The sequence below is a fragment of the Megalobrama amblycephala genome, linkage group LG13 (genome assembly GCF_018812025.1).
Source record: "Megalobrama amblycephala isolate DHTTF-2021 linkage group LG13, ASM1881202v1, whole genome shotgun sequence".
Lineage (NCBI taxonomy): Eukaryota > Metazoa > Chordata > Actinopteri > Cypriniformes > Xenocyprididae > Megalobrama > Megalobrama amblycephala.
Genome location: NC_063056.1, coordinates 33,075,378 through 33,101,822, shown reverse-complemented (window position 1 = coordinate 33,101,822; position 26,445 = coordinate 33,075,378). Strand labels below are relative to the sequence as shown.

The 26,445-nt window shown below is 40.9% G+C and overlaps 1 protein-coding gene across 10 annotated transcripts in view; it reads right to left on the bottom strand.

Moving 5' to 3' along the window:
- Positions 1-1,325: 1,325 nt before the first annotated feature.
- cspg5a (chondroitin sulfate proteoglycan 5a) overlaps positions 1,326-26,445 on the bottom strand; it is a 48,762-nt gene continuing 23,642 nt past the window's right edge. The window contains exons 3-7 of one of the 10 annotated variants that reach the window (XM_048152856.1): positions 24,625-24,813; positions 18,979-19,135; positions 15,232-15,288; positions 3,784-3,885; positions 1,933-2,057 (exon numbers count right to left, since the gene is read on the bottom strand). In XM_048152856.1, coding sequence (XP_048008813.1) covers positions 3,799-3,885; positions 15,232-15,288; positions 18,979-19,135; positions 24,625-24,813 — 490 coding nt within the window. In that variant the 3' untranslated portion in view covers positions 1,933-2,057; positions 3,784-3,798. Of the gene's footprint in view, positions 2,058-3,783; positions 3,886-15,231; positions 15,289-18,978; positions 19,136-24,624; positions 24,814-26,445 lie in introns of all 10 variants that reach the window. The other 9 variants (XM_048152859.1, XM_048152850.1, XM_048152851.1 and 6 more) reach the window with 9 other exon arrangements.

The window sequence follows — 26,445 nt, the reverse complement described above, 5'->3', positions numbered from 1 at the left end:
ATTGCCTCAGCTGTGTATCTGCTTCCTATTTGCTGGTAATTTAACTTGTTCTCTATTAGTGTGGTTAGGGGAAGGAGTCTTTGCTCTTGGGATGAAACAAACCTCCTCGTCAAAAACTCATAAGAGGAAACCACAATAAAGAACCTGTGATTCATTTAACAGAGAAAGGAAATGTGGTGTGTCAGTTTGAAAACTGCACTGACTGCAGAGAGATTCTTATGTGGGATAATATTAAATGTATATTCAGTGTATCTCAGTGGTGTAAAGTATTGGAGTAAATGTAATTAGTTACTGTACTTATTAAAGGGTTAGTTCACCCCAAAATGTTTGGAACAACTTGCGGGGGCGAATGATGACAGAATTTTCATTTTTAGGTGAACTAATCCTTAAGTATCTTTTCGGCTACTTTGTAGTTTTACTGAATATCAAAGATAATAGCAACTTTTAGTCTCTACTTGACTACATTTTTGAATAAGTATATGTACTCTTTACTCCAATATATTTGTGATGCGTAATGCAATTACCTGTTACATTTTGCATGGCACCTAACTTTTTCTGCGGCAGTTTATTTCTGCTACAAAAGAAGTGATATCGCTGGTGACATCACTAACCCCAAAATGTACATAAACCCTGCCCCCGGGAACACGCAACAAAGGGGATGAGGCCATGTTGGGCTGCTTTAGAGAAGAGGAATGGTTGTTGTGTTGTTGCCATGCTGTCATTTTACTCCGGACTGCTTCACAAATGAGGGTCAATTCAACGCTGGATTTGCATAAAAGATTAACATGACGGCACATGCTAGTCAATGAGTCGAATCAACTCCATAGCAACTACATAAATGTATCCACTAACCATTCATTCTAAAAGTTGTAACTTCTTCCTGAGTCTCTCCATCAGTGTCCGACTCTGGTTTGAACAATGTAAGGCTGAATAACACTGTTTCTGACAATTGTCATTTTGGCTGCGTGAGATTCTCCAGCTTTGTTGTTGTTGAGCAACCGAAGCGCAAGCTGTTAAAACTCTGCCCTCTTCTGAAATGTCTAATATGGGTCAGACTACATTTAGTTGATCCCTAACACCTTTTAAATTCATATCTGTCAAGGAAACAGCAGAAAGATGTGTATGATTTCGGGTCACCCACCTTATGACAGGCTTAGCAGCTTCTGCAGAATGTTGTCAGTGTGAAGATCTAAACTGATGCAGACTTCAGGACATTGAACAGGTATCAAAAAGCCATGCGCAATGTCAAGCAAAGCAAGAGATAATGAGTGCAAGACAGCATCTGGCTAGGGAAAAACAGGCTAGGACCACACAGGGACAAGGACTTTAGTGTTAAAAAGGTTTATTTCAACAACTGTCAGATTTTTTCTCTTCGTAGTTTATATTCCCAAAAAAGTACAAAATAAAACAAGTACATCAAAGGATTAGAAATCACATCAAAACAAAGACACATTGTGTTTTTTCTTTATATCAATCCAAGCATTTTTTCCATATATTTATACATACTCACTGAATTAGTCAGACAAACATCAAAACCTCTCAGTAGCTTTTTCTTTTATGACAACGTTTTATATTTTAATCCCCGAATATGTTTTACTTTTTTCTTCTTTTTTACAATATACACCAACGCATGCCGTAATTCAGTTAGGCAGGGGTAGGTGTGTGTATATATAAGGGCTGAGTCAAGGGCGGGTCGACTACAGGGGCAAAAAGACTGCAACAAGGGGAGGGGCAGGAGGCGGAGACTGAGTGGGTATGAGGGGGCGGGGTTTTCAAAGTGTTCTGTCATATGGTGATGGTGTGGTGGGTGTGGCTGCTCGTACCATCTGCTGCTCAATGCTATAAGTGATCGTGGACGTGGTTGCGTGGAGTGCTTTTTTTCTGTTCTACATCATGTTGTTCTGCAGCGAGTTTACCTCCGAAGAGTTCTCCTCGCCCAGCACTTTATTGTTCTCGTGCTTAGGGGTGAGCGAGTTCTGGATGTTCAGCGACTCGTCCTCTTTGGGTGGGGGGGCCTTCACGGGGTCCTCCAGCTTATTCTGGGCATTAGGATCATCCTGAGAAATGATAGTCCCATGTTAGCCTTCTGAAACAACCTCATATTTTTCATTACGTCTCCTACTTAAAAAAAAAAAAAAGTAAATAATGTGCAATTGTAATCTTATTAAATTATTAAAATAAATAAATTATCAAATAAATACATAATTGTTCATATACCACTTTAATGTTTTTTTTTTTTTTAATTGGATAATGTGCAATTGTAAAGTTATTAAATAAATAAATAAAATCCCATTGCTCATTACATCAAATACTTTAATGAAATTATGTTTTAAACTTAATGTGTAATTGTAAAGTCATTAAATTAAGTAACTAAATAGACAAATAAATAAATAATATTCCTCATTAAGTTTCCTACTACTTTAATACATTTATTAATTGAATAATAAGCAAGTTTAACAATATTACATTATTGAAATAAATAAGTAAATAAATAAACAAATCCTATTGCTCATTACATCAAATACTTTAATGAAATTATGTTTTAAACTTAATGTGTAATTGTAAAGTCATTCAATTTTTAAAGTAAACAGACAGATAAATAAATAATATTGCACATTAAGTATTCTACAACTTTAATACAATTGTTGTTTTTAAATAAATAATGTGCAAGTGTAAAGTTATTAAATGATTAAAATAAATAAATAAATAAATCCTATTGCTCATTACATCTCCAACTATAATAAAATTATGTTTTAAATTTAATAATGTACAATTGTACAGTAATTAAATTATTAAACAAATAGACAAACAAACAAATATATAATATTTATAAATAATAATATAATATAAATAAATAATATTTAAATAGAAACTAATAATAAGTCATTACATTTTTAAAGTAAACAGACAGATACATAAATAAATAAATAAATAAATAAATAAACTGAACATCCTTTATTAGTATAACTTATAAAGAAATAATTTATAGTAAACCAGAAACAAAATGTATATAATTTTTTTCCATTCAAGTTTGGAAGAGCGAATAAATTTAGTTGTTTAAATACACAAACAAAATAAATATAAATTTAAACTGTAATATAAATCAGTAGATGTTATATCCACAACACTTTGGCATCACATTCAAACAGCTGGAGTGTGATGGCACTGCAATAACAGATCTTGCAGCAAATAAATCAATTGATTGCAGTCGATCTATGGCTAAGGCTGTTTTCTCCTCAGGGCAGAGCAGAGGCTGTATGATCCACCCGTCCTGACACACATGCATACATGCAAACCCATCATAGCTCATACAGCCCCATCCCACACTCCTGTCCCGCCAGTGAACAGGAAAAGCCATGAACTGAAACAAGAGCTCTGGCAAGATGAGCTCACCTGCCAAAGCAATAAAGCAAAGCTCTCTCTCTCTCACTCTCTCTCTCTCTCTCTGTGGAATAACCATTTAGTGGCCATTAATTAGTGCAGTAATTGAAACAAATGAATGAGAGAAGATTTGCACATCTTTTGATCATCAAAAGTAAGCCTCAAAGTGAATGGCATCCTCTTAAATACGAAAACTACCTTTTAGGGACAACTGACACCCTCAATCCAGTATAGCTGGTGAAGTTAGCAGACCTTGCATGTTTTTCAAAGGGAATCTGGTTAAGCTAAGCTAGTTTTGCTAGATAAGCTAATGAAGCATCCTGGGTCCTTAGATGTAGTTGGACTAAGGCACGAGTGTGTCACGTTTTTAACTCGGTAGAGACAACTATAAAGAAGATTTACCCTTTCAGTGATGACTTAGATTGTAACTTCGGGCAGGACGTGGGGATACGCCACCTCCATGGTTACCGGATAGGGGGCGTCCTTTCTTCCGTCGGCATGAAACTAGAAAATGTGTTTTTTAATTGTGGATGGATGGGGTGGGGGATTACATTTCTCTTGAGACTTTTAAGGGAATTGCTTTGGATGTGCTATGATGGAGATGACTGATGAATACTTTGCATCCTTCCTGTCAACATTAGCTGGTACTGATGAGAATTGGTGGCCATGTTGTTCTAAACTTGTACTGCTACTCTGAATGTAGCCTAGTATTTTCAATACTATTTTATTTTAAGATTAATTGGACAATCTTGCCTAGACTCTATACCTAGACTAATTTGTATAATATGTATAATATCTAAAATGATGTTATGCATCCAATTTACATTATTTGAGATGTTATACATTATAGCTCTGTTCCAAAACCTAGTGAACTGCCTCATTGCATATACTATCTTCACTGAAATGCAACCTCATAAGTGACTAATCTAAAATGCTGTGCATAAGAGTACCTCCTCACATATACATAGTGTTCCTCAAACAAAACAAACCTCGCAAATGATTACAACAGAGTTTGACATTAGCTTATGTTGCTAAGCTAACAACATTTATACAGCTGGGGTCCATCTCAAATAAGAAGCGGTCCCAATCTCTCTTTATTTTTTTTTTTTATGAGATGGTGATTTCCGTATGAATTCGTATAATGTGAAAACTACAGAGCCCCTAAAGGGGGAACATTTATGTGTGAATGCTTTTGCGTTCTCTTGCAAATGTTTTGTGTTCCCCCGAGAAACTTTTTGTTCAGTTGCGAAACTATTGATTTCTATTGATTTTGAACTAAAACTAAAAACTTAAAATATATTTCCATTCCTTTAAATAAAGTAAACTTTAACTGGAATAAAATAAAATATATATAAAAAACATTTTATTTCAGCAAGTTGCCAAAGCAACATTTCTCATTTTCATTTAGATTAACCTGATGTACTAAAATAAACAAAAAATAAAAATAAAATGAAATAAAACTATAGACATATTTAAAAATAAACAACAAACTTATTAAAACCTTAAAGGGTTAGTTCACCCAAAAACAAAAACTACGACTTTATTCAGCATTGTATTCTCTTCCGGAATCCTTTCCATTGAATTGATTCCATTGAATCCTTTCATCTGTCGGCGTTGGTAATGCACTTTTACGTTGCCGTGGTTCCCATTCAGTCGGTCACGTTCGACGTACGTCGGACAGACCGACGAATAGGAATCTCGCTAGAGAGGCCAATCTACTTCGAGTGTAACTAAACGAGCCAATGCACATTGGCATGCAATCATATGCATCAGCTGCTTGCCTCGCAGCGCGGGTATATAATGAGCAGCAGGTGCGTTGCATCTTCAGCTTTTCGCTTCGGAGCCAAACTTCTGCAACAGTGTGAAGAAAGCTACTGAAAGCACGAGTGTTGGAAAACGAGTCAGCTCTTCGAGACGTCTCTTTGTTGCGGTGCAGGCGGACAGCGCAGCAGCGGGGCCGATTTCTCCTTTGTTTTTCCTTTTGCCTTTTTATTTTGAGCAAGAAGCTGTAGTCAGCGTGAAGGCCGTTCTCATGGCTGGTGAAACGGTGCGCCTAGAGCGCTAAAAAGCTGTTGTTACAGCTGGTAAGAGAGCGCCTTCAAGGAGAGTGCACACGACAGGCTGCACATTTCCCTGTCTGTGTTGCAGCGGCTTTTCCCCTGCGTGCTTCAGCACCTAAAAGAGTCAGTCCTTGAAAGAGCTTACACAAGTAGTTCGCGTCTTTTTAAAGATGTCGTTCTACTTGTGTGTTTCTGGATGCGGTCGTTACCTGGCGCCTCGGGATGGTCACCAACGCTGTATCGCGTGCTTGGGCTTAAGGCACGCTGAGGCGGCGTTTGTGGACGAGTCATGTACCCATTGTGGGAAGATGACCGTCGCGGAGTTGCGGTCGAGTCCCGGTCCCGACGCCTCGTTCCAATGCTCCTCAGAGGGTTGCTTCGGGCGGCGGGGCTGGTGACTTGAGGATCACGGTGAGCACGTTTCCTTCGGGGAACCAACCCCCTAGGAACCCTCACCCCTCTTGCACTCCGCAGCCAGTAGAGCTGCCGGGGGAACGCGGTGGACCACCCCAGAGGTGTGTACCATCTGTATCCTTCGGAGCTCCCCAAGACGACCGGATGTCGATCGCTGCATCGGAGGGTGAGCCTGACGCTTCTGGGGATGACGATTCGGCGCAGCTGCCTCCCTCGGGAGTGACAACTGTGCCCGATTCAGACCCGGAAATGATGGCTATGCTTTCCCGGGCCGCCAACAGGGTCGGGCTCGTGTGGAATCCTCCACCGTGTCCCGAGCCCTCGAGGTTGGATGACTGGTATCTCGGGGTGGCAAGGGCTGGTTCTCAGCCCCCCACCCCAGTGCCTTTCTTCCCAGAGGTGCATGAAGAGCTCACTGGCACGTGGACGGCACCTTTTACTGCCCGAAGCCGTGTCGGTGGGTCCTCCTCCCTCACCACCCTTGATGGTGGAGCGGCTAAGGGTTATACACGCATACCCCCTGTGGAACGGGCCGTTGCTATGCAACTGTGCCCTAACTCCACCTGGCGGGGGGAGCCGTCTCTCCCTTCCCGGGCCTGTAAGTACTTGTCGGATCTTACCGGCAAGGCTTATCAGGCCTGTGGGGAAGCCGCTTCCGCCTTACACGCTATGGCGTTGTTGCAGGTCCATCAGGCCAAGGCACTGAAGGACCTGCACGAGGGTGGTCATGATCCGCAAGTTCTGCAAGAACTTCGTGCCGCGACGGTCGTGCGATGTCCACCATGGTGGTCCAGGAACGCCATCTCTGGCTGTGTCTCGCGGACATGAGGGATACCGACAAGGTCAGGTTTCTTAATTCCCCCGTGTCCCAGACCGGCCTTTTCGGCGACGCGGTCGAGAACTTTGCCCAACAGTTCTCGGCTGTACAAAAGCAGTCAGAGGCCATCAGTCACATCCTGCCGAGGCGGTCAGCTGCTGCACCTCCACCGCCGGCGGCACCTCAGACTGCCCGTCGCCGAGGGCGCCCCCCTGCAGCCGCCCCCGCTCCCACGCCCCAGCAGCAGCAGCCTCCATCCAAGCGGCGTCGTGGAGCCGGTCGCGGGCGGGGTGCCCAGCCCGTCCAGCCACCCCCTAAGAAGAAGGGTGGCAAGGCCAAGTCCAAGCGGCCCTAGGACGGGCGACCCGGAGATGGATGGGACTGCTCTTCAGGAGGTGGTGACCGCACCGCTCCTTCCCCAGGAGGAGGGCCGGGTGGAGAATCTTTTGTTTCCCCTTTTTGTTCCGCTGGCCGCTGGCTCAACGGCCAGCGGTACCCAAATTTTCAATAAAAGAGCAGTTTCCTCTATCTCCGGGTCCGAAGAGGGCTCGAAGAGCAGTGGGAGGGCTAGAACCTCACCACTCTCATCCACCTCTTCTGTCACCAGCGGACAGCAGCGAGCAGCAGGTAGGCAAAACCTCGACTGCTCCCTCTGTCCACCCGTGGAAGCAGGTAAGTGTTGCACAGCACACTGTGACCCCGCTTCGGGCCGCCTCACACAGAGAGCCTCCCGGGCCGCGTCCCTGCGTTCCACCTCGCTGCCCCGCGGCGGGTACGCCGGTGGTCCCCTTGGTGCCGCTTGCGCGGTCTCTGGGAGCCTGGCTAGCGCTCCCCAGTCCGTCTCGCTGGCTCCTTCGGACCATCAGGCTCGGCTATGCGATTCAGTTCGCCCGGCGCCCCCCCAAGTTCAGGGGCATCCTCTTCACTACAGTGAAAGATGCCGATGCCCCTGTTCTGCGTGCGGAGATCGCAGTCCTACTGGCGAAGGACGCGATAGAGCCGGTCCCTCCAGCCGATTTGAGGTCGGGGTTCTACAGCCCCTACTTCATTGTACCCAAGAAAAGCGGCGGGTTACGACCGATCTTGGACCTGCGAGTTTTGAATCGGAGCCTCCACAAGCTACCGTTCAAAATGCTCACGCAGAAACGCATTTTCGAGTGCATCCGTCCCAGAGATTGGTTTGCAGCGATTGACCTGAAGGACGCGTACTTCCATGTTTCGATTCTTCCGCGACACAGGCCATTCCTGAGATTCGCGTTCGAAGGTCGAGCATATCAGTACAGAGTCCTACCCTTCGGGCTGGCCCTGTCTCCCCACGTCTTCACGAAAGTCGTGGAGGGAGCCCTTGTTCCCATGAGAGAACAGGGTGTTCGCATTCTCAACTATCTAGACGACTGGCTCATTCTAGCACAGTCTCGGGATCAGTTGTGCGAACACAGGGACTTGGTGCTCAGTCACCTCAGCCAGTTGGGGCTTCAGGTCAACTGGGAAAAGAGCAAACTCGCCCCAGTGCAGAGGATCTCTTTTCTCGGTATGGAGTTGGATTCGGTCGAACAGATAGCACGCCTCACAGAGGAACGTGCTCGGTCGGTGTTGAACTGCCTGAATACGTTCAACGGCAGGACAGCGGTCCCACTGAAGTTCTTTCAGAGGCTCCTGGGGCATATGGCGGCTGCAGCGGCTGTAACGCCGCTCGGTCTGCTTCATATGAGACCGCTTCAGCACTGGCTTCACGGCCGAGTCCCGAGATGGGCGTGGCGTGGCAACGCGGCACGTTCCGGGTGCCAATCACTCAGGAGTGCCGCCTAACCTTCAGTCCGCGGTCGGACCCTTTGTTTCTCCGGGCAGGAGTGCCCCTAGAACAAGTGTCCCGGCATGCTGTGGTTTTCACAGATGCTTCTGCCAACGGCTGGGGTGCCACGTACAACGGGCATGCAGTGTCAGGGGTTTGGACGGGACCCCATCTGCATTGGCACATCAATTGCCTTGAGTTGCTGGCAGTACGCCTTGCTCTGAGCCGCCTCAAAGGCCTGCTTCGGGGCAAGCATGTACTAGTCCGTACGGACAACACTGCGACCGTTGCGTACATCAACCGTCAAGGTGGTCTACGCTCCCGTCGCATGTCGCAACTCGCCCGCCATCTCCTCCTGTGGAGTCGGAAGCATCTGAGGTCGCTTCGCGCCATTCATGTTCCCGGTGTGCTCAACCGTGTGGCCGACGAGCTATCACGAGCTGCGCTGCCAGGAGAGTGGCGACTCCACCCCCAGGTGGTTCAGCTGATCTGGAGAGAGTTCGGAGAGGCTCAGGTAGACCTGTTTGCCTCACCAGAAACCTCCCAATGCCAGTTGTTTTACTCTCTGACCGGGGGAACACTCGGGACAGACGCACTGGCACACAGCTGGCCCCGGGGCCTGCGCAAATATGCGTTTCCCCCAGTGAGCCTACTTGCACAGACCCTGTGCAAAGTCAGGGAGGACGAGGAGCAGGTCTTGTTAGTTGCGCCCTACTGGCCCAACCGGACCTGGTTCCCAGAACTCTCACTCCTCGCGACAGCCCCTCCCTGGCCCATCCCTCTGAGGAAAGACCTTCTTTCTCAGAGACGGGGCACTCTTTGGCACCCGCGTCCAGACCTCTGGAAACTCCATGTCTGGTCCCTGGACGGGACGCTGAGGTTCTAGGTGACTTACCCCCCAAGGTACTTAACACCATCACTTCGGCTCGTGCACTGTCTACGAGACGCGCTTATGCCTCGAAGTGGAACCTGTTCGTCGAGTGGTGCTCTTCTCGCCGAGAAGACCCCCGAAGATGCTCGATCGGTGTCGTGCTTTCCTTCTTGCAGCAAGGGTTGGAGCATAGGCTGTCCCCCTCCACCCTCAAAGTCCATTCGGCTGCTATCTCCGCTTACCACGACCACATAGATGGCAAATCTGTTGGTCAGCACGACCTGGTCGTCAGGTTCCTTAGGGGGGCGAGACGGTTAAATCCTCCTCGTCCCCCCTCCATACCCTCTTGGGACCTTACTCTGGTGCTCAGAGCACTCCAGATTGCTCCCTTTGAGCCTTTGCTGTCAGCAGACTTAAAGATTCTGTCTATGAAGACTTTGCTGCTGGTGGCATTGGCCTCCATCAAGAGGGTAGGGGACCTGCAGTCATTTTCGGTCGACGAATCGTGCCTAGAGTTCGGGCCGGGTGACAGCCACGTGGTACTGAGACCCCGGCCTGGCTATGTGCCCAAGGTTCCTACCACTCCCTTCAGGGATCAGGTGGTGAGCCTGCAAGCGCTGCCCTCAGAGGAGGCAGACCCAGCCCTGGCTTTGCTCTGTCCAGTTCGCGCCTTGCGACTGTACATAGACAGAACTCGAAGCTTCAGGACCTCAGACCAGCTCTTTGTCTGTTACGGAGGCCAGCAGAAGGGAAAGGCTGTCTCCAAGCAGAGGATGGCCCACTGGATAGTGGATGCCATCGCCCTGGCTTACCAAGCTCAGGGCGTGCCCTGCCCGCTCAGGTTGCATGCTCACTCCACGAGAGGTGTAGCATCCTCCTGGGCGCTGGCTCGTGGCGCCTCGCTAACAGACATTTGTAGAGCTGCGGGCTGGGCGACACCTAACACGTTCGCTAGATACTATAGCCTTCGTGTCGAGCCGGTCTCCTCCCGTGTTCTCGCCACAGGTCAGAGGCACGGAGAGGCCCCGGCTTAGTGTCGGCTTGCTGCGCTACATGCGCTTCTATTCTCCAGAGAGTCCCTTCGGGCAGACCCTGTTGAGTCCTCCGGTTACCCCTCGGCAGCCGACGTGGCGGAGCGTCTGGCGCCAGGCCTATATTCCGTTGGATCCTTGAGAACCGGATTTAGGCTGGGTTCCATATGTGTGACCCTACGGGGATCCCATATGGGTTTTTCCACGGTTGCTCCTAAACGAAGCCCGTGTCTTTCCCTCTGGGAGAACCCATCTCTCATCGAGTGGAGTCACCCCAGTTCTTCCATATGTTGTACAACCTACAAGGTTAGTCCATATGTACTTATCCATATAACTCCTTCGGGGAAGGATATGGCTTCCGCAGCGTTCCTTATCTCATGCAAGGCGACGCTTTCCCAGCGTTATCCAATTGTCTCACTGAGTGGGTTTTGGGAACAACAGTGATCGACCCTCTCTGTGTGAGCTCGGTCCCACCGTCCTTAGGCAAGGGGGTTCAGGTGGCTCACACTCCTGTGGCGCTTTGGTAGGGATTCCTATTCGTCGGTCTGTCCGACGTACGTCGAACGTGACCGACTGAATGGGAACGTCTCGGTTACAAAGGTAACCCTCGTTCCCTGAAGGAGGGAACGGAGACGTACGTCCCGTCGCCACAGGCGTTGTCCTGCTGATGCTGCCGCCTGCTGGGTTCGGCTCCTCAGCGAAAACCTGAAGATGCAACGCACCTGCTGCTCATTATATACCCGCGCTGCGAGGCAAGCAGCTGATGCATATGATTGCATGCCAATGTGCATTGGCTCGTTTAGTTACACTCGAAGTAGATTGGCCTCTCTAGCGAGATTCCTATTCGTCGGTCTGTCCTACGTACGTCTCCGTTCCCTCCTTCAGGGAACGAGGGTTACCTTTGTAACCGAGACGTTGTTTTTGCCGATTAGGACATCCGCGACATGCACACTTACGCACCATTTTAAAAAATATAGCAATACCAAAATACAAACAATGTAGAATAGCTTGAATACAGCGTGCGTCTCCCTCAGACTGTAAACAAAGCTCTGGCGCACCAGATAACACGTCAGCAGCGTCTTACATCAGCACCATCACTGCGGAGTCATGAACCACACTCCGGAGCAGAAGGGGGTGGTAATGCACCAATAAGCTGGATCAATTCAATGGAAAGGATTCCAGAAGAGAAAACAATGCTGAATAAAGTTATAGTTTTTGTTATTTTTGGACCAAAATGTATTTTCGATGCTTCAACAAATTCTAACTGACCCTCTGATGTCACATGGACTACTTTGATGATGTTTTTATTACCTTTCTGGACATGGACAGTATACATACACTTTCAATGGAGGGACAGAAAGCTCTCAGACTAAATCTAAAATATCTTAAACTGTGTTCCGAAGATTAACGAAGGTCTTATGGATTTGGAATGACATGAGGGTGAGTCATTAATGACATCATTTCCATTTTTGGGTGAACTAACCCTTTAACTAAAATTAAGATAAAACCGGAAAATCCAAAAATAAACAAAATTTAAAAAACGGCATATACTATACTACATCTCAATGATACTAAAATAACACTGATGAAGGTCAACCCCTAAACATATTCATCACTGTGACGTAAGCAGATTGTACGAAAATGTATGAATACAATCGTACAAATTCATTCCATGAGATTGTGTTGGAAAATGTCAATTAAAAACAAAAAGATGACTGACACTGTGGGAACACTGGGTGCAAATAGGCGTCCACTGCCATGATTTCCATTTTCATGGTAACACAACTGATTGGTAGTGCGTAAACAGTTTGGTCTTGAATGGGATACTTGGTTCCAAAAAGATTGAGAACCCCTGCTCTAATAAGCACAAATAACAGCACACACAAAGAAGCTTGTTATAGGTTTTGGAACAGAGCTGTTGAGAACATTTCTAATGAAAACAAACTGGTAAATACGGAAATGCATTTAATTGCAGATTCTCTGCATGAGGGTCAGTTGTGGTAAACTGCAAGGCGTTGAGGAAGAACACTAAGATGACGAGACATGAACAAGGAAGGGACATTGTAGAGTCACAGTTGTAGCTTCACTATAGCACAAAACTAGAGTGGACAGAGGGACAGAGGACACGTGGGAATAGAGCAGTGGGTCCACACTCATTTTCTATGAATAAAGTAAAATATTTCATCATGTACATTTTGAATCTGGAAAATGCTGAGGGTACAGGTCAAAACTGCAGTGACTGGTTGGACAGATCCAGCTTCTTAGGTCCACTAGCATGGTCCATGTGTTGTCTTAAAGGGACAGTACACTCAAAAATGAAAATTCTACATGACTTTATGACTGTAAGAGTTGATATTCTGCCATCAAACCATTATAAAGCATCACAGTAATAGTCTACAGGAAATGTGAGATATTAATAAGTCTTTTGAACCAACATGCATCGGTTTTTGTGTAAAAGCAGACTGAAATTTAAATATTCTTTTTTACTATAGCTCTCAAATTTCATTTGACTGATTTAAATATGAGCATATTCAAATTTGGCATGTTACAACTGGTTATAAGACACATTAGAACCAATACCATTTAACATAATTTACATCGAACGTGGTGTGACATGTTTAGTTGTGTCATATTTGAATATACAAAAATGAGATTTGAGCAGAGGAGAAGATTACAAGTGAATGAAAAACAAACAAAGGGATAATCCCACCAAAGATTTGTCATCATTTACACAACTGTCATTCCAAACCTGTATGACTTTCTATCTTATGTGGATCACTAAAGAATATATTAAGAAGAATGTTGGTAACCAATGTTTCTGTTCCCACTGACTTCCATTGTATGGTCAAAAACCAACATTCTTCAAAATATCTTCTTTTGTGTTCCACAGAAAAAAAGTAAGTCATGTAGGTTTGGAACGTACGGAAGAGGATTAGGGCCAAGCAATAATAAAAAAATAAAACCATCTCGTGATTAAAGTTGTTAAATTTCGAGAAAAAAGTCGAGATTAAATGTTGAGAATAAACTCGTTAAATTACGAGAAAAAAAAACTCGTTAAATTTCAAGAAAAATTCGAGATAAAATGTTGAGAATAAACTTGTTAAATTACGAGAAAAAACTCGTTAAATTTCGAGAAAAAAAGTTGAGATAAAATGTTGAGAATAAACTCGTTAAATTATGAGAAAAAAACTCGTTAAATTTCGAGAAAAAAGTCGAGATAAAATGTTGAGAATAAAGTCATTAAATTACGAGAAAAAAAGTTGTTAAATTACGAGAACAAATTCATTAAATTATGAGAAAAATGATGTTAAATTTCGAGAAAAAAGTCGAGATAAAATGTTGAGAATAAAGTCGAATTTGTTCTCATAATTTAACGACTTTTTTCTCGTAATTTAATGACTTTATTCTCATAATTTAATGACTTTATTCTCAACATTTTATCTCAACTTTTTTCTCGAAATTTAACGAGTTTTTTCTCGTAATTTAACGAGTTTATTCTCAGCATTTTATCTCAACTTTTTTCTTGAAATTTAACGAGTTTTTTCTCAAAATTTAACAACTTTAATCTCGAGATGGTTTTATTTTTTTATTATTGCTTGGCCCTAATCCTCTTCCATAGGAACGGCATGATGGTGAGTAAATAATGACAGAATTTTCATTTTCGGGTGAACAACCCTTTAAATTTATCTCACAAAGCCTTCAGATGACTTGAAATTTAAGTATGGATTAACATCTCCTTTTGTGCTCCACAGAAGAAACAAAATCTTACAGGTTCGGAACAACACATGAAGGTGAATAAATGACATTTTCGGGTGAACTGTTCCTTTAAGTCCAGTCAAAATCCGAGACTGAAGAATATTCAGCAACCACTTCACTTATCTGACCTTTCCACTCTAGTTTATATATGGTCTATTTCATTCCAAAACATCTGTCAAGTCACAGACCCTCCCTGAGGGTTTAAGTCTGTGTGTGTGGAGAGAGATGGAGAGAGAGAGGCTGTTTTCGCTGCTAGCTAGAGCCAGGCTCTTTTACTCAAGCGGATATCGATCTGTGGAGCAGAAGCTCTGAGCTGATGGTAATAAAGAGGCCTGACTGTCCACATTTTTGCCTCCCCTCCCTTCTTGTCTTGAGAGATTCCTCGTTTCATGGCATGCATTTCATTTACAGGAGTTTTTTTCTCTTCGATGATGAGCTCCAATCCTCCATGTGGGCGGAAGAGACAATCAATTTCAGTGTCCTATATTGTCTGAAGGTCACAGAGTGTTTGAAAGGATTTGGAGAATTTATCTCATTCTTGATCTGACATATTGTATTTCTGCAGACGACTCTAGTTTGAAACACTATACACCCACTGATGTGATTTCCACTAATGGACAATTATTATTAATATTTGTAAGTGCAATTGTGACTGTTTTCTGACTGTTGAGTTCTTTAAAAGGACAGTTCACCCAAAAAAAATCTTTTACTCACCCTCATTTTGCTCCAAACCTGTATAACTTTCATTCTTCCATGGCTGTTCTCTGAAAATCTTTCACTTTTGCTGTCAAAATGAATTCAAATATCAAACTTAAAGACGCAACACAACATGGACAACTTTTATGGAACTTTGCTATTTTTGAAGCCCAACAGGACATTTGGAATGACATGAGGGTGAGAAAATGATGATAGAAGTTTTCCTTTTTGGGGTGAAATATCCCTTTAAGACTTTAAATGGACCATACTGTAGCAAAATGGGTTGGTTTCCTGATGATGACGAAGGTAGGGAGGGCCAGCATTGGTCACTACAGTTTGATTGACAGGATAATAGCACAATGAAGGGACAGCTGCTGTGCCTTTGGGCGGAGCTGTGGGGTTGTAAGTCTTACCTCACAGTCGGGCTCCTCTTTGGTCTTACACTCCCAGGTGTATCTGCTCATGGTTTTCTGAGGGGTGGGGGCATGAAGAGGATTATATACCTCATAAATATCATTTCCATTTAGAAAGAGAGCGATAGAGACTAAGAAAGAAAGAGACAGGGAAAGACAGACAGAGGGACAGGGAAAGGGCCCTTTGTATAAGACCCTTCAGTAGTTTGAGAAGTGTTCCCACCCAAGATCCACTTATCTTAAGTTTTTTTTTAAGCTTTATTCAAGCATCAGCATTGTGGGTGTATGTCTACGGCCCTTTAAAGTCTTTAGGTTTTAACGTCTGAGGTTACATTCACTGAGTGCTAGACTTAAAGGGATAGTTCACCCAAAAATGAAACTTCTGACATCATTTACTCACCTTCATGTTGTTCCAAACCTGTATTATTTTCTTTCTTCTGCTAAACACAAAAGAAGATATTTTGAAGAATATGGGTAACCAAACAGTTGATGGACCCCATTGACTTCCATAAGTAATGAGAAGTCAATAGGGTCCATCAACTATTTGGTTACTGACATTCTTCAAAATATCTTCTTTTGTGCTCAGCAGAAGAAAGAAAATAATACAGGTTTGGAACAACATGAAGGTGAGTAAATGATGTCAGAAGTTTCATTTTTGGGTGGACTATCCCTTTAAAGGGATAGATAACATAAAAATGAAAATTCTGTCATTATTTACCCACCCTCATGGTGTTTCAAAATTGTATGCTGTTTTATTCGTTCAAAGTTAATGTTTGTCTGTTCATCATAAAGACATCAATCATGTTATATCTGAAATATAGTACATAAGACAGGCATGATTTTTTTATGACAAAAATTTTAAAGAAAAAACTAAGTATTTCTGTTGACTATTTTATGGCAAAAAATTATACAAAATTTTCTATATGTACATTTTTTCTTTTTACTTTTTTTTTTTTGGCAAAGAGCTGTGTAAAAATTCTCAAAAAAATCTATAAATAATGGGAAACAATCTGCATACTGGGTTGGAAAGAAATCAGGGTGAGTAAATAATGCTAGAATTTTATTTTTGGGGTGTACTATCCCTTTAAAAATCTGATCTTGAGTTGCACTACTTTATTACATAATTTTATCAAAATTCTCAGCAAAAACCCCTGAGCTCAGGTCCTAAAGACATTTAGAAGACACAATTCATGTTCTCGACCCAAATGCGTTCAGTATAAAATCATGAATAAAAAGTAGAGCTTTGATTTCCTTTTACATTTTTCTAATTGATGCATCCAAGCTGGAATTGATGGCAACTACACACATGGATGGCTGGTTAGATTTTACATAGATGTTGTGCTTATTGAGAGTTTTTAAGACTGAACAATTCTCCGACTGGGCTGTAGTGAAAATAATATGAACTCAAATATACATATTTTGAGAGAAATTGCTATTCTTTTCTAAAAGAATATTGTATAAGACACATCAGAATAATTGAAACGAGAGGAGAGATGTGTTATGGTTATCCCACAGAAGAGAATGACGCCCATGTTAGATCTACATCTACCCATGCCGCAGACATGTTAGCCAAGTGTTACGCCACCTACAGGCAGCAGTGAGACGTTGCATCTCAGATGTTTATCCTGCGTTTTACGCTCAACACTTTATTGGTTGGTGAGATCTGGCACAGGGAGATCACCCACTCACCCTCTCATCTTTCTGAACCAGGATAAACGAGTGAAACGACAGACAGGTATATTAATGCGATGCAGTGGACAAGCAGCAGCGGATCACAAGACCACTAGGAGGTCCATGTGAACAGTCAGACATGCAGCGGTGCAGAGGAAGAGAGAAGGGGAGCAGGGTGATGGGGGGAGGAGGGTGGGCGTGGGTGGGCTCTCTCAGCGGAGTCCAAGGTCTGCAATCAGGGCACAATGCCAGAACCAGAGATGCTGCGATTACCTCACCCGTAAAAATCCGAAATTGTGTAATCTCTCGTTATGTTTGCTGAAAACAGTGACCGCACTAAGATATCTAAAGGGGTATTTCCTCACCTTTCCAGACCTTAAAAAGTTTGTGAGATCATTCCTTATCTTTGCTACAAGCCAGAAAACATCTCCTCATCTGAACGCCCTCCATTCCAGTGAAACACAAAATACAATGCAACCAAATACGTCACCATTATTAAAGGTGGGGTAAGTAGTTTTTCAAAAACACTGTTTGGAAGTTAGTCGGGCCGACACCAACAACAAACATGTAACCAATCAGTAGGGGGTGTATAATAAACAGACATCCACTCTCGCATTGTGTGTGTAACAGTGGCCAGACTGTGCAGGTAAACCACTGAACACTGATGACCGTTAGAGAATATGGTGTTTAACGCCATTGTTAGTGCACTCGCCTCGCCTGCCAGCAGCAAAAGGGCCGGGGTTCGAGACTGACTCAAAGCGTGGTGGTTAAGATTGGAGAGTGAGTTTTGGAGGCGGAGCAATGAAGAGAGGGGTGTGTTTGTTTGGGTTGATTTCAAATATCAACAATGTCCAACAGTGTTTTTGAAAAACTACTTACCCCACCTTTGAAACACCTATTGACAAACTGAGGAAATTCTAATATACTTAACAAATGATCAAAATTAAAATAAAAAAAATTTAACTTAAGAAAATTAATGTCTAATTCTAACATATCCATAAAAAATATTGAATTAAAATAAAATGAATAATTAATACATTTAATTAACTAAATTATGAATTTAATTAAAAAATTAACAAATTTATATATACTTAAAAAATAATTAAATATCTGCTGTCCTATTTTTTTTTTAAAAATAAAACAAAAAAAATTATGAAAATAAAATTAATAATTAATTAACACATTTAATTAAAAATAAATGCAAATTATTTAAATGCAAACTCATAATTATTCACACTTAAAGTTAGAAATATTCCTCAGAATTGTCAAAAATAAAAAATAAAAATCAACCACATACGCCACCATTATAGATCAACTGACAAAAAATGAAATTCTAATTAATTTTTTTTTTAAAAACACACAAACAATTAAATAAAATTAAAATTAAATAAAAATAATTAAATAAAAAATTTGTACAAATCTTTAATCCATTCATATAGATCTCTCGCACATAAAGCAAGAAATATTCCTCCGTAAAATATCACATTGAGAAATGACCTCGACACCTAATTATCACCTCAAGCCAGATTACAAGGTGCAAATGACACAATGTGCTTAATACCTTGTCACTTTCATGTTTAGCCTGCATGTGTATGCATATGAATGTTCCAGGCTATAATGTGTCTTCCAGGTCTGCCTCTGTATCGATTCTTGTGCGGGATCAATAGAGTCGCTTTCCCATGAGTCTCTCAAACCGCTGTTAAAGAGTGCATCTACAGGCTAGACTATCTGCTCATCTAGAGACACAGCCGGGCAGATGGATGGCCGGTCGGAGAGGGGCTGACAGACAGTGACAGACTCAGGTCAGCCACATCGCCATTAACGGAGCATCAAAAGCAGCGCTCGTAACAAAAAAGACCAGCTTTTTTCCCTGTTTCCCGGTTACCCTGTTGCTATGGTAACAACTGTTGCCTCAGTAACCACACTCCTATCTGAGAGCAGACCTTTTCAGCGGAGAAAACGCTCCCATCTCTCTGTGCGCTGTGCACCCCCTCCCTTACCAAAAGGTTACGCTCGGGGTCCATGCAGAGAGGGGAAGGAGGGGGAGAGGAAAGAGAAAGACGAGAAACACGTTACCTGACAGATAATGTTATCATAGTAAGCCAAAGCACGGGCATGAGGGAGGTTAGGAGGGGTGTCGCAAAGTTTCCTTACATTTGGATGGGAGCCCTCAGCGATGGTGGACAACGAGAAATTATCATTGTGGTGCTCCGAGGAAGGACGGTACTTACTGCTGCGAGGTGGCAGGGGGCGAAAGGAAGAAAAAGAGGGAGAGTGATGGAATGGAGGGAGCATTGTGGGAAAATGAGAGGTATAGAGACAAGGACACAATGGAAAATATAGGGGGAGAATATTAGAATGGAGAGGTTATGAAGGACAGAGGAGAGAGAAAGAGAGAGAGAAAAAGCAAGAGAAAAGAGCATTAATGCAATTCTAGGACTGCTTTGGAGACACACATTCAGTTTACAACCTGTGATGCAACATATCAGATGACACAATGACGCCATGTTTTCTCAAAATCAACAAATATTTCACTCATTTCAAAACATGAGAAGTTCTAGACACATTTCATTGCCATAAATGACTTCAAATGAATAAACAAATTAAGCTTCTTGGCTCATGTGTAGAGCGCAGTTTCTTCCCATTTTTCTTCCCTTATTTGTCATTTCCCACTTCCTACTCAAACATTCTATTACTCTTCCTGTTATCAAATATAGATAAAGGTATATAATATTAACAATTATAATATATAAAATTTAATAACCTGCATGATTGGCCAATGAAAATGGCTGGAACAGGAAGAGAGAGGGAGAGGAGGTTACTATTCACCAATTGCCATCTATTTTAAAGGCCAATATAGACAATATGGTTATTTTTAAAGGGGCTATATGTAAGAATTTTCATGTATTAATCGTTTTTTTATTGCCAATGTGTGAACAGCTTGTAAAGAAACTTAAAAAACAAGACCTTCCCCGACTTCCCGCCTGTAGACTGATTTTTTTATGAAGGAAAATCAAAAGGATGTGACTGTTAGGTGCGCTTCCGAGAGCCTCTCTTTCTTTTATTGACACATGAAACGAATGCTTATACAATGTTCAGGATAATGTCAAAAGGGCTATTTTGTACTGTAATGTCAAGGGATTAATTCAAACTACAGTCTTACATAACCATATAGCCAATAGTCCATATACTTTATAATAAACTATCATAACTATGTAAATGTAATTAACTTGTCTGTCCAGAGCTAGTGGAAAAATATCCACATCGCTATGATCAGATGCTTTTTTAACAGCTGTTTTCTCACTGCTGTAATTTTTGTTTTGTGTTTATTTTGTTATTGAGAGGAAAGTGCGCAGCACGTATTTACATATTCTTCTAACCGTCGCTCTCAGCAGTGTGGACAGTGTCGGGATTTTCGTTAAAAGTATATCGCTGCAATGGTATTTATAACTTCTTTTTACTTCTAAGGGAAGAACGAAAAAGAACTTCGCCGTGAGTATATCAGGGCACTGAATCATAGTCAGTCTCTCGGTACGTGTACACGAGTGCGAGCGCTGCTTGCTGGCTGCAGTTCACTTAATGGCCACCGGTGTCACTAAAAACAAGGGTTTCTGAATTCTACATATAGCTCCTTTATGGCTGATATTAACAAAGTAATACTATTTTATATGTTCTTTTAAAATATAATCTACAGAACTTCTAAAATTATTTAAGACCTATGTAATGATTGACAAAATAATATATGCATATATGTTAATAATTTTGCATATTGTTGGGCCGATGTCCGATATCTCACAATTCTGATTTTAAAACGCAATTCTGACTTTTTATCTTGCAATTCCAAATTTATAACGTGCCATATATAAACTCGCAATTGATATATTTCACAATTCCGACTTTATATCACGCAATTCTGACTTTATATCTCGCAATTCCGACTTTATATCTTGCAATTCCGACTTTTTAACGTGCAAATCTGTCTTTATAACTCACAATTTTGACTTTATATCTTGCAATTCCGACTTTATAACATGCCATATATAAACTCGCAATTGATATATTTCACAATTCCGACTTTATATCTCGCATTTTCTGACTTTATATCTCGCAATTCCGACTTTATATCTTGCAATTCCGATTTTATAACGTGCAAATCTGTCTTTATAACTCACAATTTTGACTTTATATCTTGCAATTCCGACTTTATAACGCAATTCTGACTTTATATCACACAATTCTGACTTTATATCTTGCAATTCCGACTTTATAACATGCCATATATAAACTCGCAATTGATATATTTCACAATTCTGACTTTATATCACGCAATTCTGACTTTATATCTCGCAATTCCGACTTTATATCTTGCAATTCCGACTTTATATCTTGCAATTCCGACTTTATAACGTGCAAATCTGTCTTTATAACTCACAATTTTGACTTTATATCTTGCAATTCCGACTTTATATCACGCAATTCTGACTTTATATCACGCAATTCTGACTTTATATCACGCAATTCTGACTTTATAACATGCCATATATAAACTCGCAATTGATATATTTCACAATTCCAACTTTATAACGCAATTCCGACTTTATATCACACAATTCTGACTTTATATCTCGCAATTCTGACTTTATATCTCGCAATTCCGACTTTATATCTTGCAATTCCGACTTTATATCTTGCAATTCCGACTTTATAACGCAATTCTGACTTTATATCACGCAATTCTGACTTTATATCTTGCAATTCTGACTTTATAATGCAATTCTGACTTTATATCACGCAATTCTGACTTTATATCACACAATTCTGACTATATAACGCGAATTCTGACTTTATATCACGCAATTCCGACTTTATATCTTGCAATTCCGACTTTATAACGCAATTCCGACTTTATATCACGCAATTCTGACTTTATATCTTGCAATTCCGACTTTATAACATGCCATATATAAACTCGCAATTGATATATTTCACAATTCCGACTTTATATCACGCAATTCTGACTTTATATCTTGCAATTCCGACTTTATATCACGCAATTCTGACTTTATATCTCGCAATTCTGACTTTATATCTCGCAATTCCGACTTTATATCTTGCAATTCCGACTTTGTAACGTGCAAATCTGTCTTTTTAACTCACAATTTTGACTTTATATCTTGCAATTCCGACTTTATATCTTGCAATTCCGACTTTATAACGCAAATCTGACTTTATATCTTGCAATTCTGACTTTATAACGCAATTCTGACTTTATATCTTACAATTCCAACTTTATAACGCAATTCTGACTTTATTTCTGGCAATTCCGACTTTATAACGCAATTCTGACTTTATAACTTGCAATTCTGACTTTTCTCTCAGAATTGTGAGATATAAACTTGCAATTGCGTGTTATGATGTTCAATTGTAAGGGAAAAAAGACTGATGTTTTTTCTTAGAATTGCGAGTTTATATTATGCAAATCTGACTTTATAACTTGCAATTGTGAGTTTATATCACAATTTTGAGAAAAAAAAGGTCAGAATTGTGACTATATATATCTTGCCATTCTAACTTTATAACACACAATTTAGACTTTATATCATGCAATTCTGACTTTTTAACTCGCAATTACGAGTTTAAATCTCACAATTCTGAGAAAAAAGTCAGTATTGTGAGACGCAAACATGCAATTGCGAGAAAAAAGTCAGAATTGTGAGATAAAAAGTCGCAATTACCTTTTTCATTTTTTCATTTAGTGGTGGAAACAAGCTTCCATACATTTTCGCTTACTTTTGGGGTGATAAACAATTTTGACAATGTGTTGGGTTGCCACATGATATTAATCTGGGTTCAGAAGTAAAACCACCTGAGAATTTATAGGATCAATGCCCTCTCCCTTCTCTCTTTTTTTGCTGTAATATGCCCCATCTTTTCTGATGCAATCTGTAGATTTGATCTCGTTTAGTGCAGAAAGAATTCAAGCACATTTACTTGTAGCAGATGGAGAGGTGGGCATCTGATGTATTCACGAGTCTCATCTGTAGCACTGTTGCCTGTTTCTCCCCTCCATCATTCTCACCTCCAAACATGGCCACCCTCCTCTGTAGCCTGTTATAAAAACTCTGTTTCTCCACTGGCACTTGCTTTCCTCCTCTGCTCTCCTCTTTTCCCTCATCATTTTGCTTTTCTTTGAGGAGGGTGTGTGCTGTTTAATTCCTGGCCATAGCTTCCACCCCCACACCCCCCTGGGTCTCACAGCTGTATGTAGGTCAGCCTGCCCCTCCTCCCCCTCTGCCCTACTTTCAGCTGTAGCTTCAGTGACATCATGCAGTCTGCCCGCTGCTAGCGCAGTACGCTACGCATTAGCACGCCATCCACTCGCGGCTTTATTTGGTCTCCACAGCCTCCGATTAGCAGCTGTGCTATAGTAGCACTAACACTTTTTAGGGAATTAAAAATGCAGCGGCCATTACACAAGCCGTTTCTACACTATTATGTTGTTTCTCTCAGCTAAACCTTTATTTTTTTTACTCTGCTGTAAAATCCATCTTAAATTTGTTTTGCTGATCTTGTCTGTTTTAAGCTGGTCTCCCAGCCTGGCCAAAGCTGGTTTACCTGGTTAGCTTGCTGACAAATCTCCAAAATTAATCTAAAACCAGCAAACCAGACCAGTTAACTAGTCAAGCAGGTTTAAGCTGTTTTTTTTCAACTGCAAACAAACAAACACAATATTTATTGAAACATTAAAGAAATATTTAAAGAAAATATTCAAGAAATTTTATTTTGTCTTGCAATTCTACACAACCAGTCAAAGGTTTGGAATAATTAAGATTTTTTTAATGTTTTTGAAAGAAGTCTCTCACCAAGGCTGAATTTATAGTTAGAATTTATAAGTAAAAAACAGTAATATTATGAAATATTATTACAATTTTAAAGAACTGTTTTCTATTTTAATATACTTTAAAATGTAATTTATTCCTGTGATGCAAAGCTGAATTTTCAGCATCATTACTCCAGTCGTCAGCGTAACATGATCCTTCAGAAATCATTCTAATATGCTGATTTGGCACTCAAAAAACAAAAATGTTACAAAAGATTTCTATTGCAAATAAATGCTGTTCATTTGAACTTTCTATTCATCAATGATAAACATTCTTGAAAAAATGTATCACAGTTACCACAAAAATATTAAGCAGCACAACTGTTTTAAATATTGTATAATAAGAAAAACCATTATAAATAATTATTAGTGATTGATAATAATTGAGCACCAAATCAGCATATTAAAATGATTTCTGAAGGATCATGTGACACTAAAGACTGGAGTATGCTGAAAATTCAGCTTTGCATCATAGGAATAAGTGACATTTTAAATAATTTTTTCAAATTGTAATAATATTTCATAATATTACTATTTTTATTGTATTTTAGTCAAAGATATGCAGCCTTGGTGAGCATAAGAGATAACTGGTGGTGTATATTCCCAAGAAAGGTCATGGGCTTGAATTGTTGCCATATAAATAACGGCACAAAAATTTGGCAAGCTCCACTGTGTGCGACTTATTTGTTCCTAATTCCTCCACAAAACATGAGGTTTTAAGGCTTTTAATCCATAAATCCTTCTACTTTGTCTTACTCTCTCTAAAAAATCTCTACCACACAGGTCACTTTCATGAATTATGCACTATCCTGCCAACTGCCCACTGCATGTCAGAGTCTCACCTGCGCTTGCGCAACTTGTTATTCTCAGTCTTGAGCACGTGCAGCTTCTTGGCAAAGCAAACGACGATCATGAAGAGCAGGAGCACCATGAAAGCGGAGGCCCCGATGGCGATGCACATTACCTGGAACTCCGTGATGACCGACTCGCAGCGGGCACCCTTGTGCCACATGTAGTCCTGGATGTTGCACCTGCAAGACAAAGAAAGGGATATATATGCAAAGCCTTTTCCAACAAATTGGTAACCCACTTGTATTTCTACAAGCAGATTTTGATGCAATGGTCAAAAGTTAATTCAATATACAACAAATAAAATTCATAGCAATAATTCAGATATGGTAATTGCAATTAAAATAATTTAATGGTGCAATGCGACATGCACAGTAAACATACACTGAATGCATGTTACATGGCTGTATCAGGCTTTTGCAATATAAACAGATCCTGTTATTTTTGTGCAATATTGCATCGGTCTTGCAATATTAGAAAACCAACATTTTTGCCAACATTATCCCATCCATTGGCCTCTGATGTTGGCGGTTTCTGGTTCAAGACCAATAGGTTTTAGGGGCCAGTGTGGAGCCATTTTTTCTGCCTGTTCTCCAGTGAAAACACATGGAACAACAAGGCCCTGGGATTCATTTAACAGACAATATCATACACTCATTTTTGAATGAGCAACATTTTAAACGCACCATATTAAGACACAGGAGACACACTATTTTAATCCTTATTGGCTTCCCAAAAATGTGCTTTGATTCTCCATGTAGTCTCTTGTTACATATGAATTATTCATGGGGGCTCAGTGCATCTCCTACACCAAGGGCAAGTTAAAATTCACCACCTTCAGCATTTTTACCATTCATTTTTACAGACACCTGGGTGGATGACAAGTTCACTGCCTTTATCTTGCCTTAAGTTTCTTCTCTACTGCCTTAGACTGGATTTAACACCACTTCTGAACCTATTCCAGAAGTAAAGTCATTGAACTAACTTCAAAGACTGTCAGGATCTGTCATATTAAAACTCAGTGACATTTGCCTTGAAAATCCAATAAGGCAATCCACTGTCACAGTATTATGTTTGAGTGTGTATGAAAATGTTACTACCAAAAAAGGTTGCAGAACGCTGGGCTTTGCATCTGGGTTTTGTCAGGAACAAAAGCACATGGGCATCTGCATCCTCTCCATCAGCTCACTAAACTCCATTTTGCACACATAAAAAACAGTAGGGTTGCTTCTGTCAGAGGACAGACAAGCAAACAACATCAGAGCAGAGGTGCAGATGCCGCTGTCAGATTGAAAGATGAAGTCTGAAATATGCCCGTATCTGTTGACCTCAACCTGTATTATTGATAAAGGTCAGGCATGAAGTGGCATAATGTTATTTACCAATGTAGATTATGTTCCTATATTCTTTGCTGACAGAGAAGAACTAAAACAAACTAACTGAATATTTAGTTTATTTAATAATTATATAAATTATATATAAACAATACTATTATTTTTTGTGTGTGTGTGTATATATATATATATATATATATATATATATATATATATATATATATATATATATATATATACACACAGTACAGTCCAAAAGTTTGGAACCACTAAGATTTTTAATGTTTTTAAAAGAAGTTTCGTCTGCTCACCAAAGCTACATTTATTTAATTAAAAATACAGTAAAAACAGAAATATTGTGAAATATTATTACAATTTAAAATAACTGTTTTCTATTTGAATATATTTCACAAAGTAATTTATTCCTGTGATGGCAAAGCTGAATTTTCAGCATCATTACTCCAGTCTTCAGTGTCACAT